This window comes from Ovis canadensis, chromosome 1, assembly GCF_042477335.2.
Source record: "Ovis canadensis isolate MfBH-ARS-UI-01 breed Bighorn chromosome 1, ARS-UI_OviCan_v2, whole genome shotgun sequence".
Classification (NCBI taxonomy): domain Eukaryota; kingdom Metazoa; phylum Chordata; class Mammalia; order Artiodactyla; family Bovidae; genus Ovis; species Ovis canadensis.
The window spans coordinates 181,866,775-181,882,604 of record NC_091245.1 but is presented as its reverse complement, the minus strand read 5'-3'; the positions used below and the strand labels follow the sequence as shown (position 1 = coordinate 181,882,604).

The following is a 15,830-nucleotide window of genomic DNA, read 5'->3' as shown; positions in this document are numbered from 1 at the left end:
GGCAGGAGGAGAAGGGGATGACAGAGGATGAGATGGTTGGATGACATCACTCTGTGGATATGAGTTTGAGCAAACTCCAAGAGATAGTGAAGGACAGGGAAGCCTGGCATGCTGTAGTCCATGGGGTCACAAAAAGTCAGACACGACTGAGCAGCTAAACAATAAATGAGCGAAGTACTTGGTAGGTACTTCTCCATATCCTTAATAAAAAGGTTTACTAACCCCATGTTTTATGCAAATCCTAGGTGACAATTAAAAACAGAATTATATCATCTGATCTGTATTTCCTTACCAGTTAACAAACTATTCATTGTCCACATCTTTCACTCATTCCTTTACAGAGAAGCAAGAGGCAAATTTCACCCAAGGTGAAACAGAAAGCCTGTATTAATAGTTTAAAATACTTCTGCTTTGACTAAAGATTGATAAATCTTGACATTTCAAAACATTTTGTGGTACCTTGGCTGCACAGTATCCTCAGTTGACAGGGACAAGTTCTCCATCTCTTCAGCATTTAAGCCTAGCTCAGTGCCATAGTTCTCCTGGAGCAGCTGCCAGAATTCCTGTCTGGTCAAGCTCTAGAATGACACAAAGATTAGCCTAACCATTGGGAACATAACAAATTATAACACAGTAACTCAAAACATGAATTCTGACATCAAAATAACCAGCTGTGCAGTTACTAGTGTATGGCTTTGGAGTTGCTTTACCTTCTAGATGTCAGTTTTCTGCATCCATAAAAAGTAGGTTAACAGAATGTATCTGACAGAGTTGATACTGGAAATAGGTAGATGATTTTTAAATGCGTACTATAATAACTACTGTGAATGGGAAGCAAGATATTTAAAGATATTCCTCTTTTTATAAAATAATTTGTTCATGGTGTCTGGCAATTACTAATCTGTAATTTAAATTTTGCAGTCCAACCAGTATACCAGGGTGGTGGATCACCATTCAGAATTCCAATCAATTCAGAATCCCCTCCCCTTAATTTATAATGTATCGGAATATTTTAACTATATGTGAAACCTCATATATCAGTAAATTTTTAACTATCTTTTCCTAAAATGCAAAAGTCTGGAGTTTAGAATATTTCCTTTTTTATTTTTATTTAAAGTTTTTTTAATGTTGACCATTTTTATAATATTTATTGAATTTGTTTCAATAGTGCTTCTGTTTTATGCTTTGGTTTTTTGACTGTGAGGCATGTAGGATCTTAGCTTTCTGAATAGGTATCACACCCATACCTGCTGCACTAGAAGGTGCAGTCTAATCACTGGACCACCAGGGAAGTCTTTATTTTTGTTTATTTTTCATAAAGTTCAGCTTGTTCTTTCTTTATAAGTATCACTGGTTGTTGTTCAGTCATTCAGTCATATCTGACTCTCTACAACCCCATGTACCTCAGCATGTCAGGCTTCCCAGTCCTTTACCATCTCCCAGAGTTTGCTCAAACTCATGTCCATTGAGTCAGTGATGCCATCCAAACATCTCATCCTGTTATCCCCTTCTGCTCCTGCCTTGAATCTTTCCCAGCATCAGGGTCTTTTCCAATGAGTTGCCTCTTCTCATCAGGTGGCCAAAGTATTGGAGTTTCAGCTTCAAGGTACTGTCAGTCCTTCCAAGAATATTCAGGGTTGATTTCCTTTAGGATGGACTGGTTTGATCTCCTTGCAGTCCAAGGGACTCTCAAGAGTCTTCTCCAACACTACAGTTCAAAAGCATCAATTCTTCAGTGCTTAGCCTTTTTTATGGTCCAACTTTCATATCCATACATGACTACTGGAAAAACCATGGCTTTGATTAGATAGACCTTTGTCAGCAAAGTGACCTTTCCTTTAATACACTATCTAGGTTCATCATAGGTTTTCTTCCAAGGAGCTGCTGCTGCTGCTGCTGCTGCTGCTAAGTCGCTTCAGTCGTGTCCAACTCTGTGTGACCCCACAGACGGCAGCCCACCAGGCTCCCCTAAATATCTTTAATTTCATGGCTGCAGTCACCATCCAAAGCGATTTTGGAGCCCAAGAAAATAACATGTCACTGTCTCTCCATCTATTTGCCATGAAGTGACGAGACTGGATGGCATGATCATTTTTTGAATGTTGAGTTTTAAGCCAGCTTTTCACTCTTGTTTTTCACCTTCATCATGAGGCTCTTTGCTTTCTGCCATTAGAGTGGTGTCATCTGTGTATCTGAGGTTATTGATATTTCTCCCAGCAACCTTAATTCAAGCCTGTGCTTCATCCAGTCCGTCATTTTCCATGATGTACTCTGCATATAAGTTAAATAAGGAGGGTGACAGTATACAGCCTTGACGTACTCCTTTCCCAATTTGGAACCAGTCCATTGTTCCATGTCTGGTTCTAACTGTTGCTTCTTGACCTGCATACAGGTTTCTCAGGAGGCGAGTAAGGTGATCTCTTTAAGAATTTTCCACAGTTTGTTGTGATCCACACGTCAGTCTTTAGCGCAAAGAAGCAGATGCTCTTCTGGAAATTCCTTGCTTTTTCTATGATCCAACAGATGCTGGCAATTGATCTCTGGTTCCTCTGCCTTTTCTAAATCCAGCTTGGACGTCTGGAAGTTCTCGGTTCACATATTGTTGAAGCCTAGGTTGAAGGATTTTGAGCTTTACCTTGTTAGTATGTGAAATGAGCAGAATTGTGTGGTAATTTGAAATTCTTTGGCATTGCCTTTCTTTAGGATTGGAATGAAAACTGATCTTTCCCAGTCCTGCTGCCACTGCTGAGTTTTCCTAAGTTGCTGGCATATTGAGTGCAGCACTTTCACAACATCATCTTTTAGGATTTAAAATAGCTCAGCTGGAATTCCATCACCTCCACCAGCTTTGTTCTTAGTAATGCTTCCTAAGGCCCACTTGACTTCATACTCTAGGATGTCTGGTTCTAGTGAGTGACCACACCATCATGGTTATCTGGGTCATTATACCCTTTTTTGTACAGTTCTTCTGTGTATTCTTGTCACCTCTCCTTAATATCTTCCATTTCTGTTAAGTCCATCAGGGTTAAATAATCTAATATAAAAAACTCATGTATTACAAAGGAAAACAAAAATAGTATGAAAATCAATGGTCTGATTTTTAGAAACATTATAGATGGTTAATTACATAATTAAGCTAGGTAGAGGGAGGCAGCATTACATGAAGCAATTGCTGGCAAGATTCTTTATTTCTCTCATTCATTCAACAGATATTTATTTAGAACCTACCAAATGTATAGGACAACCCAGGTGGCTCAATGGTAAAGGATCTGCCTGCAATGTGGGAGATGCAGGTTTGATCCCCGGGTTGGGGAAGATCCTCTGGAGAAGGAAATGGCAACCCACTCCAGTAATATTGCCTGAAAAATTCCATGAACAGAGGAGCCTGGTGAGCTACAGTCCATGGGGTCACAAAAGAGTCAGACACAAGTTAGCGACTAAAGCACACAAATGTATATTACTACACTAGATACTAAAAAGGATAAAATGATATCCTACTTGTTCTCTAACAACTTATTATAATATAGTTGAAAAAACATGGGAAACTTATGTAAAAGTTAAATAGGACAAACTATAACATTATTACGTACTAAAGAACTGATGGAATCAACATGATATAGAAGTATAAAGGAAAGAAACATTAGCGTGGTTTAGGATGATCAGAAAAGGCTTCACATTATAGAAGGGTCTTCAGCTGAGCTGAAAGAATACAACAAATAGAGGAAATGGAGAAATTAAAAAATTAGGAAGCGGAAGTCTATATAAAAATATAGAATAAATACATGAAAAACACAAACAATATTTGTTCTGAAATCAGCAAACACTGTATCAAACTACTTGGAGTAAAAATATTAAGTGAGGAAGTAGTAGGGATAAATACAGAGATTTTACAAGGCCAAAATATACAGATATCTTGAATTCTTCCCAGCTATTCCCGACAACAAATACCACATTTCCTTTTTTTCCCTCTCTCTGTTTATCCGCTCTGTCTAGTAGCTTTGGTATCTTTGTTATGTTACACTAGATGACCTTCATCATTTCATGGAAACTCAGAGACATTAAGAACAAAATTTCTGCACTTTAGACTGCTAGTTCCCAGATGACTAGCATTTCATAAGAGTAGCTGTTGAAACTTCAGATATTATTTCAAAAAGTCAAAAATATCCAAACAGTTACCAACAATAAAGTTATTCAAGCTGGGTAAAATGTCAGGTCACTTTGTTTGGGGCTGAATTCTATTAACCTAGAGTGTTTATCTCAGGCTGATAAGAAACTCTCATTGGAAATAATGAACGTCTAATAAACAGTAAACAATAAGGTTCTAACATTTTATTATTTAATATACATTACTTAATTGGTGGATAGAAAGTCTTTTGAAGCATAGTGTCCATAGAATAAAAATAACAAGGATCACTAGTGGTAGAGAAAGTTAAGAAACAACTGTGCTTGATCCTAAAGGTTCCCCAACCTGTCTGACTCTCACTCCAGAAGAACCATTTGTGAATAGCTTTTTTTTTTTTACAATAGCAGTTAGCTAATACTGATAATTAGCTCTGATAATTATAACTGATATATTCCAAAGATGTTATCTTTGAAACACTTTCAATATCATAAATGCATGGTTAACTTTATAAACAGAAACAAGCAATATTTCAATATACTTATGGAAGATTAAGCTTTTATAAAAACTCTTCAGGAAATAATAGGTATCAAAATATTCAAAAAACAAACTAAAACAAGTAGATAAACAATGAGCTATACACTCTGACAGCTTCCTAAGTGCGAAAGAAATGAAACTTATGAGTAAAATAGTAACACTAAAAACACAATTTTATTTGACTACATATATAAATGTTTTAAATACATTATCATATACTATCGGGAAGTTAATAGAGTAACTTCAATATATTTTAATCTATTAATACAATACAAATATATAAGGTTAAGAGAAAACAAAATAGAACTCATTTAATTTGCCACTTATAGATTTGCTAATTTGTTATAAATGACTTTTTCTACAAAGTTGATACAAAGTCACAAAAATGATTATTTACAGCCACGTTGAATATTCAAACACTAAAACAAATACCCAGACTGATATTCATAATTCTTTCAATAATCAGCAGCAAACCTGGGTTAGGTAACCTTAAAGAAAATTTAAATCTTAAACAAAGGTTGACCACCTACCTGGGAACAATGGGGAGGAAGGCTCCCCTTTCAGTCTGCTGAGACGAATCAAGCAGTAATCAGATAAGGCTCAAAAGTCAGATCAATTTCTAGCCCTGAAAGCTTTGTATTCTTAGTACACTGCAAGGTTTCTCTACAGTAGAGTTCCAAACATTTAATGACAGTTATGTAAAATCACTGCTCTAATCTTCTAGTTTTGTTATAGATTTTCCTTATAAAAGACAAGCTCTACTATAACTTAAAGCACATTATTTGTCACTTCCTGGTTTGCAGCACCAGCGCTCTTTTCCAGGCTGCCGGTCAGAATGCAGAACTGGAAGTTACACCTCACTCTACAGGTTCCCAAGCCACTCCTACTGGGAGAGGGTAGGTAAACAAGGCTTTATTAAAGGGACAGGTCCCAATTTCTTCTGTTCTACCCATCGATTAGAAACAATAAAATGCAAATGAAAATATCTTGCTTATGCTCCATTATGTAAAATGCCTATTGCAATAATATCTTAATCTTTTTGTTAATGTTAAATATTCGATATATTAAGGGTTAAATTTTCTTCTCCATGCTGATGCCTCCTAGTCAATCCTGGCAATGTCATCACTTCTTCAGTGCTAAATCACATCCCCATGAGACTCCTGCATTAACCCTTTACAACTATCCAGGATTTCATTTCTTGAGTATTGTAAACGGAATGTCAGGAACGAGCTTTTCGGGTGGAGCAATTCCAAGAAGCAGTCAGCACATTTTTCATCGCTCAGACATTTACATCTTGATTACTCAATAATTCTTTCCTTTAGAAGTATTTTTAACTTTATTCAGAATAATTTCCTGACAGAGACCTCGACTACAGTAAACACTATGCAGAGTCTCAACTACCAGTTCTAATTTATAACCCAGAAGAAAATTTTTCATCTAAATGAAAGACCAAATCTTGCCCTAATTTCTACCTAGCTGTTTCAGCTAGTTTAGTAAAGACTGTGACAAGTCAAAGGCTCTTTGATAAACTGCAAGGATTAACCCCTTGGTGATGAGGTAGGGTGGCTAAAATCTAATCATTTTATACAACAGCAGAATAAGGGACCAAAGTGACATTGGAAGATACTATTTGGTCAAACTGAAGAGAGCTCATTATGGGGTGGGCTTCCACTCCCCAAAACCGGTGCTCTTGACACGTCATGGCAGTTCTCATTGACCCAAACCACAGAGAAGTATCTTCACTCTACCACGGTAACTAAAGAGCTATGAGAAAAACATGCATTACCTGTACTGTAAGTGATCTTTATATACTTTTGCCAAGTATAAAAATCCCTTATAGTAAATGACTGGATACAGAGCAGAGCTCAGCAGATTTAAGAGGGAAAACAAGAACCTAAGTCTGGACCTGAAGAAAGTCCAACATATAAAGGCTGAGTGGAAGAGGTGTACCCAGAAAAAAAAGGATAGAAATTCAAGAGAGGCAGAGGAAAGTTCAGAAAGAATGACATGGAAATCAAGGGGAAAAGGTATTTCAAAATAGAGGGACTACACCATGGTGTGAAATGCTGCTGAAACATCAAGAAAGACAAGCTTATGTATGTCAAATTCAAGTGTACAGAGGAATGAAGCAATCTGGCGAGCCAGCTGACCATAACTGGAGAGGGCAGGGAGAGGGTAACCCAGAGAGGAAGAAGGACAGAGTCTCTAGGGGAGGGGGAAGCAGCCAGGTATGAAGAGCCCATATTCCATGTTAAATATAGAAGGGAACCTACCAGTTTACACATAGAAAAGCAATAACTGCGGATATGCTCTTTTTAAAGATATACTTTTTAAATGACAGCTTCTTTGATAACACCCTGAAGGACAGATTAGAGTGTTTAAAGAAAACTTTAGGAGACTACTGTAATGGTTCAAGCTAGAAATGATGAGGGTCTTGATGACTGACATGACACATTGGCAAAGAAGAGGTGAGAAAACAAAGATGCACCGGATTTCTGGCTTGGGTGGCTGGTCAGGAGGTATACTTCACTGACCAAGGGAAAATAGATGGAGGAGTTCTGCCAACCAGAAAGGTAAAAAAGAAGGAACAATAGACAAATACTTCTACACTGCCAGGTTACTATATAGACTATGTGACTAAAATACTTAGCAATTTGCACTTTTTTCCCCGGTAGGTTTGAATACTGCTCTTATTAGATTTCTAACACTACTGGAAAACTTCTAGATTTCCAAGTAATTTCAAAAGGAAGAATCATTGGAGAGGGGCATAAGGAAGAATAAGAGGTTTGATAAGGCTGAAGAGTCTGCAAGAGGAAGCTGGATGGCACTCTTCTCAAAGATGACACTAACTTGATCAGTTAACCACTATTTGGAGAATGGCCTCAGCACTGTTGACTTCCTAGAGAGGCACTCAGAGCATCTGACTCAAACCAGCTACACTCACAAGCTGCACACACATGCTCCATAGTAAATACACTAATGCTCAGAACAGTCTTTTTCTAGACTTCAGAAGGCGTTCATCCTTAGCATCCAGGTGCCTGAATACCTTGGAAGTCGGATTAGTAATCAGAAATCTGCATGATAAGCATGAAGTCAGAACAAAGGTAGCCAGTTTTTAAGGGAAAAACTACCTGTGATGCTGGTGAAGCCTGATAAGTCACCTCTGTCTCATCTCTGTTCACTCCTCCACTGGTCAAAGTCTACCTCTGTGATTTTGCTTTTCTGGCCTAAGTCCTAAGTGCTAGGCCTAAGTCTGGCCAAGTCCCCTTCAGATCAACGTATTTTTCCTTTATAGATACTAACATAAGTAATCAACTGCTTTTGTGTGTTTCTTTTTAAAATAATTTTTTTCCATTTTTGGCTGTGCTGGGTCTTCACTGCTGCTCAGGCTTTCTCTAGTTGCTGCAAGCAGGGGCTACTCCTGGTGCAGTCCACAGGCTTCTAATTGCTGTGGCTTCTCTTGCTGTGGAGCCCAGGCTCTAGGGTGTGCGAGCTTCAGTAGTTGCGGCATCTGGGGTTCAGTAGTTGTGGCTCCCAGTCTCTAGACCAATAGGCTCAACAGTCGTGGTGCACAGTCTTAGGTGTTTTGTGGCATGTGGGGTCTTCCCAGATCAGGGATCAAACCCATGTCTCCTGCACTGGCAGACAGATTCTTTACCACTGAACCTTCAGGGAAGCCCTCAATCAGCTGTTTTAAACCACTTTTCCCCCAAGCATCATCCTTTAATTACAGATTCCCCAAGTAGAAGTTAGAGTGACTTGTACCAAAATTGGGAGACGGTGGGTCGACATACATTGAAAACCTATCCTCATCACTTTATCTCTAATTCTGACATATGCCTCCTCCTCCTTTTGGCCTTTGGGAATAAGCCTGAGAGCCATTCTGTCTCAAGTTTTAGAATTTAAAATGAGTGCAGATTTCTGCTCTATTAGGCCCTGGATTTAAACACTCAGTCTTAGTTCAGTTCAGTTCAGTCACTCAGTTGTGTCCAACTCTTTGCGAACCCATGGACTATAGCACACCAGGCTTCCCTGTCCATTACCAACTCCCACAGCTTACTCAAACTCATGTCCACAGAGTCAGTGATGCCAGCCAACCAACTCATCCTCTGTCGTCCCCTTCTCCTCCTGCCTTCAATCTTTCCCATCATCAAGGTCTTTTCCAATGAGTCAGTTCTTCGCATCAGGTGGCCAAAGTATTGGAGTTTCAGCTTCAACATCAGTCCTTCCAATGAATATTCAGGACTGCTTTCCTTAGGATGGACTGGTTTGATCTCCTTGCAGTCCAAGGGACTCTCAAGAGTCTTCTCCAACACCACAGTTCAAAAGCATCAATTCTTCAGTGCTCAGTTTTCCTTAAAGTCCAACTCTCATACCTATCCATGACTACTAGAAAAACCAAAGCTTTGAATAGATGGACCTTTGTTGGCAAAGTAATGTCTCTGCTTTTCAATATGCTGTCTAGGTTGGGCATAACTTTTCTTGCAAGGAGCAAGTGTCTTTTAACTTCATGGCTGCAGTCACCATCTGCAGTGATTTTGAAGCCCAAGAAAATAAAGTCTGTCACTGTTTCTATTGTTTCCCCATCTATTTGCCATGAAGTGATGGAACCAGATACCATGATCTTAGTTTTCTGAATGTTGAGTTTTAAGCCAACTTTTTCACTCTCCTCTTTCACTTTCATCAAGAGGCTCTTTAGTTCTTTTTCGTTTCCTGTAAATGTGGTGTCATCTGCATATCTGAGGTTATTGATAACCAATAACCTCAATCTCAGTATGTACTCTTAAATTTCCATGGAGAGTGAGCTTCCCAATAGCCCCATGCACTGGCAAGAAACATCACTGTTATGTCTCTCAGAGGAAAAACAGTGCAAAAAGAAATTTCTGTACACATCCTGCCTATATTAATAGCATCAGTAATCCTAAATCTAACAATATGATAATATCACTAGAAACATAAAAATAGCAATGATGTTGTGGTGGGCTGGGGCCTAAATAAAATTTTAGATTTGGTGGTCTGGCTCTGACACAAAACATGGAATGGGGAGCAGCATACCCTCAACCAAATAGTGGAGGACTAGAGTGGGGGGAAGGCTAAGGGTCTCTAGAAAATATAGAAAACACTAATTGTTTGTATCCCAGAAGGGAGCTGTCACTGTCTTCTGGCCCCACAAATCCCAACCACTCAATGTCTGTTCTTCAAGAAGGTGCTAAACTCAAAGGTTGTGAGCGAAGCTGAAATGCTATCAATTACAGCATGAAGGACATGGTGACACTTTAGACACATGTCTAAAATTGGAGACTTACAGTAAGTAAACTAAGTCAAATATCTGAAATAAACTGCCTTTTCTGAAGGAAAGCATCAGAGGAACTGTATGAATGGGGAAAAATGTACTTTTAAAAGCTTTCTTTCTCAAAGGCACCATATCTTCCTCAGGCTTTTTGCCCCTCTTATAGATTTATCTTACTGGAGAAATTTAAATACACACATACATGACATACACACACAGAGAGAAATTTAAAATCATCCTGTTGTCTTAATCAATCCTAACGGAGTAATCTTTTATATAGATTTATATGCTTTAAGACTTTCTCAGGCAAAAGTAAGCAAAAATATCACTTATTTCACTCTCAAATTCCTGAATTACAAGTAAATACGATTATAATATTCTGAACTTAAACTATCTAAAAATAGTTTGAATATACCCAAAATTTATTATTCAAATTACTTGTGTTTTCTCTATAATTTTGTAGTTAGGCTGTATAATTAATGGATTTTGGTTTTTACCTTCTCTTTTTAAATACAGGATTACAAAAGATCAACGAATCTAACCAATGTGGCTTATCACTTTAAAAAACTAGAAGATAATTATGGCTCATAAAATTATGGACAACACTTAGACTACATCAAGCACCTAGCCCTATGCTGCTGCTGCTGCTGCTAAGTCGCTTCAGTCGTGTCTGACACTGCGCGACCCCATAGATGGCAGCCTACTAGGCTCCTCTGTCCCTGGGATTCTCCAGGCAAGAACACTGGAGTGGGTTACCATTTCCTTCTCCAACGCATGAAAGTGAAAAGTGAAAGTGAAGTCACTCAGTCGTGCCCAACTCTTAGCAACTCCATGGACTGCAGCCTACCAGGCTCCTCCATCCATGGGATTTTCCAGACAAGAGTACTGCAGTGGGCTACCATTGCCTTATCTGACCTAGCCCTATGCCTGGCACCTAATACTTCCTAAGTGGGAGTTACTATTATTGTTATAGATATTAATAAGTTAAAAAGGACTGTTCTTCAAAGATCACTAACAGAGTACAGGAAGAGTAGCTATGTTGTTGATTCTGTTTTCTAATTCCTTCTCTCAGTGAATTCTATAGTGTTTAAAATTCCAATTAGGACAGCTTTAAAACTGAGATCTCACCTTCAACTTTCATTAAGTTGTGTATAGTATTTAACATACCAGTATAAACACTGATTTTTGTCATAGTATAGACCAGAAACAGTAAGCATTCTCTTTATTAAAATGAGAGTATAGGGATATTTCCTGGTGGTCTAGTGGTTAGGACTCTGTGCTTTCACTGTGAGGGTACGAGTTCAATTCCTGGTTGGGGAACTAAGATCCTATAAGCCATGTGGTATATAGCTGCCAAAAAAATCATTTTAAACGAGAGTATACTGTCCACTTGAAACAGAGTTGCATGTTCAATGTTAAAGATAACCAAGCAATGCAAAGACTTGAAAGGTATAACTACAGTAAAGATGGTGATACTCCTCATGCACACATCAAAAACACAGGCGACATCAGGAAGTTTTCAAAAAGGGTTTGCTTTTACTTGCAGCCTATAGAAAAACGTTACTTGGCTATGATGGCCTCAGAAGTATTCTGCAAGTCCCTCTCTTTCACCCACTTCAAAGAGCTTTTTTTTTTTTTTCCCTTTGATCATTAAATTTCAGATCTCAGTTTCTTCTAGCTCTTCTGTAAACCTGAACTTTATCATTTCCCTGGAGGTATTTGTTTTTGTGAGGATGCATCCTAACTCACTTGCATGTAATAAGTGCAAAAGTGATTTGGAGAGGACGCTCAGATCCAGGGTGTAACAAACACAAACTGCAGTAGCAGTCTCAGGCTCCTTGTTAGAATGAGGGAATGCACTCGGAAAACACTTGGTATTTGTGGGGCAGGGTTAATCACAATATGTCCCTAGGGCAATCCTGGAGTTTTTAGCCCCTGCCAGTAAGAGCAGCCCAGGAGGTGAGGTGGGGCCTTCCAGCAGCAGGACCTGGAAGGGCAGAGTGGAGTTGCCAGTGCTTAGGGCTTACTGCATTCACTTGTTGCTCTTCCCAGGTGGTTGCCATGCACCACTGGACCCAGCATCCTTGGGCCCACCACCCTAAGCATCTCCCAGGTAGAAGCATGGGCATGGGGCTCCGGGGAGACTGGACACCCAAATGACAATACAGACTTAAGGGGGTGGGAGGAGGTTGACCTTGAGGCTGCCCTGCCCATCTTGTCTTTTCCCTTAAGAAGGGGGGAGGATCTGGGCTTGACAAGATCCCCTACCGCCACCCCTACCCACTTCTCTCCTCTCTCTCCATCTCCTGACTTCCAGGTCACTTTGAGTCCCCCAGCATTCAGGAAAAGAGAGAGCATTCAAGCAGAGCACTGTCTGAAAGACCCAGACCTCAGCAGCTGCCTGAAAAATCAACAGCTATTCAATCCTAAGAGCACTCTAGTGAGGGGCTTAGCTGGGTGGTGGGGAGGAGAGGAGGTAAGGTTTCTGACAGTGGTGTTTAAACTCCTGCTGCAAAGAAGGAGCCTTTCTTATAATCTGGAAATCTCTACTCTTCCTTCAAGCCATATATATATTTTTAAATAACAGCTTTACTGAGCTATAATTTACATATCATAAAATTCACTTTTCTAAAAGCACACAGTATGGAGGTTCCTTAAAAAAACTAAAAATAGAGCTACCATATGATCCAGCAATTCCACTCCTGGGCATATATCCAGAGAAAACCATAATTCAAAAATATACATGCACCCTAATGTTTACTGCAGCACTATTTACAATAGCTAAGATATGGAAGCAACCTAAGTGTCCATCAACAGATGAATGGGTAAAGAAGATGTGGTGCATACATATAATGGAATGTTACTCAGGCGTAAAAAAGAATGAAATAATGCCATTCGCAGCAACATGGATGGACCTAGAGATTATCACACTAAGTGAAGTCAAAGACAAATGTCACATGATATCACTTATATGTGGAATCGACAGAAATGATACAAAGGAACTCACAAACAGAAACAGATGCACAGATTCAGAAAACAAACATGTTTAACAAAGGGGAAAGGTGGCGCAGGGGGGATAAATTAGAAATTTGGGATTAACAGATATACATTGCTATATATAAAATAGATAACCAACAAAGACATGCTATATAGCACAAGGAACTCTACTCAACACTCTGTAATAGCCTATATGGAAAAGAAGTTGAAAAAGAACAAATATATCCATGTGCTGCACTGTGCTTAGTCACTCAGTCATGTCCAACTCTTTGCAACCCCCATGGACTGTGTAGCCTGCCAGGCACCTTGACAACGCGGATTCTCCAGGCCAGAATACTGGAGTAGGTTGCCATGCCCTCTTCCAGGGGATCTTCCCAACCCAGGGATCGAAACCAGGTCTCCCACACTGCAGGCAGAACCTTTACCATCTGAGTCACCAGAGAAGCCGAGATTTATGTATATGTATAAATAAACCACTTTGCAGTATACCCAAAATTAACACAACATTGTAAATCAAATATACTCCAATATAAAATAAAATATTTTTAATGTTATTGCAAAATAATGGCTATAGAGAAATAAATATCTGTCAAAAAATAAAAAATACTAGTTCTACTGAGCTATAATTCACATAGCATTACATTCACTTTTCTAAAAGCATATATATCAGTAGTATTTAGCATATCCTGAGTTGTACAGCTATCACTACTAACTTTAGAATATTTTCATCAACCTGAAAAGATATCCAAATTCATTAGCAGTCACTCCACATTCCTTCCTCTCCCTAGCAACAAATTTATTTTCAACTTCTATGAATTCGCCTGTTCTGGACATTTAATTAAAATAGAATTATACAGGAGAAGGAAATGGCAACCCACTCCAGTGTTCTTGCCTGGAGAATCCCAGGGACAGAGGAGCCTAGTGGGCTGCCATCTATGGTGTTGCACAGAGTCAGACATGACTGAAGAGACGCAGCAGCAGCAGCAGCAGCAGCAGCTTGTGGAAAAACCCAAATGAACTCTGCAGGCTACCCAACATATTAGTTTCAGGTGTACAACATAGTGATTCAATATTGTTATAGGTTATATACTCCATTTTAAGTTATTAAAAGATAATGGCTATTATTTCCTTGTACTGTAAAATCCTGAAATACTTTGGCTCAGAGGTTAAAGCATCTGACTCCAATGCAGGAGACCTGGGTTTGATCCCTGGGTTGGGAAGATCCCCTGGAGAAGGAAATGGCAACCCACTCCAGTATTCTTGCCTGGAGAATCTCATGGACAGAGGAGCCTGGTAGGCTACAGTCCACGGGATCGCAAACAGTCGGACACGACTGAGTGACTTCACTTTCACTTTCACTTTGCATATATTTCAGACTGCAAATAATTAGTTCATATGATTGTGTAATAACACAGTCTTTACCCTGTTATTGGCTCTTTGTTATATAAACAATGCTATGGTGAACATCTTGCACATAAAAAAATAGAATCATACAATATGTGTTCATTTAGGACTGGCTTCATTCACATAGCATAATGTTTCAAGGTTTACCATGTTGTACCATGTATCCATACTTCACTCCTTTTTATTGCTAAATAATATTCCATTGTATGAATAGAATGTATTCTACTCATTGTATATACAAAATATTGTATATTTTTATGCACACTTTCATCTGTTGATATTTCCATTTTTTGGCCACTATGAATAATGCTACGAATATTTGATTGCAAGTTTTTGTGTGAACCATATGCTTTCAATTTTCTTGCACTAACACAGAAATGGAATTGCTGGGTCATATGGTAGCTCTATATTCAACGTTTTGAGGAACTGCCAAACTGTTTTTCAAACATTTCAAAGTTTTACAACGCCACCAGCAATGCATGAGGGCTCCAGTTTAACCACGTGTTCAACATTTGTTAATGTCTGTCCTTTTATTTTAGCCATCCCAGTGGGTGTGAAGTGGTATATCTCATTGTAGTTTTGATGTATGTTTCTCTAAAAGCTAATGACCCTAAGCATCTTTGCATGTACTTGGTCATTTGCATATGTTCTTTGGAGAAATTACTACTCAAAATCTTTGCCCATTTTTCACTTGGCTATTTGTCTTTTTCCTGTTGAGTTGTAAGAGTTCTTCATGTATTCTGGATACAAATACCTCCTCAGATATATAACTTGCACATTTTCTCTCCCAATCTATGAGTTAGTTGTCTTTTCCCTTTCATGATGGGACCCATCAAACACAAAAGCTTTTAATTTTGATGAAATTGAATTTATCTATTTTTTTCTACTGTCACTTGAGCTTTTTGGCCATGCAGCATGTGGGATCTTAGCTCCCTGACCAGGGATCAAACCCACGCCCTCTGCATTGGAAGCGTGGAGCCTTCACCACTGGACCACCAGGAAAGTCTTGTCACTTGAGCTTTCGATGTCATAGCTAAGAAACCACTGTCTAATCCAAAGGTCATGAGTATTTACACCTAGAGTTTCTTCTGATAACTTTATACTTTAAGACCTGCATTTAAGCCTAAGATCCATTTTGAGTTAATTTTTGTATATGATATGATGTAGGGGTTAAAATTCACTCTTTCACATGTTGATATCTAGTTATTACAACAGCAAACCATTTGGTGAATCCAGCACTATTTTTTCCTCACCGAACTGTTTTGGCACCCTTGTCAAATATCAATTTATGATCGATAATTTTAAGATTTCTAGATTCTCATTTCTATGCCATTGATCTGCATGTCTAGACTTTTGCCAGTAGGTATACTGCCTTGATTACTGGTTTGTAGTAAACATTGAAATCAAGAAGCATAAGTCTTCTAGCATTAAGAACCTAATTGTATTTCCCCAAATTCACATGTTGAAACTCTAACCCCGAGA

General features: G+C 38.8%; 1 protein-coding gene across 5 annotated transcripts in view; it reads right to left on the bottom strand.

Annotated features, from left to right (window-relative positions):
- The window catches only part of LOC138420678 (protein Aster-C-like), a 42,629-nt gene extending 37,093 nt beyond the window's left edge, over positions 1-5,536 (bottom strand). For 4 of the 5 annotated variants that reach the window (XM_069554018.1, XM_069553998.1, XM_069554037.1 and 1 more), the window contains exons 1-2: positions 5,188-5,536; positions 460-578 (exon numbers count right to left, since the gene is read on the bottom strand). In XM_069554018.1, coding sequence (XP_069410119.1) covers positions 460-503 — 44 coding nt within the window. In that variant the 5' untranslated portion in view covers positions 504-578; positions 5,188-5,536. Of the gene's footprint in view, positions 1-459; positions 579-3,228; positions 3,392-5,187 lie in introns of those variants that run through there. The other variant, XM_069554008.1, reaches the window with a different exon arrangement.
- Between the last annotated feature and the right edge of the window lie 10,294 nt (positions 5,537-15,830).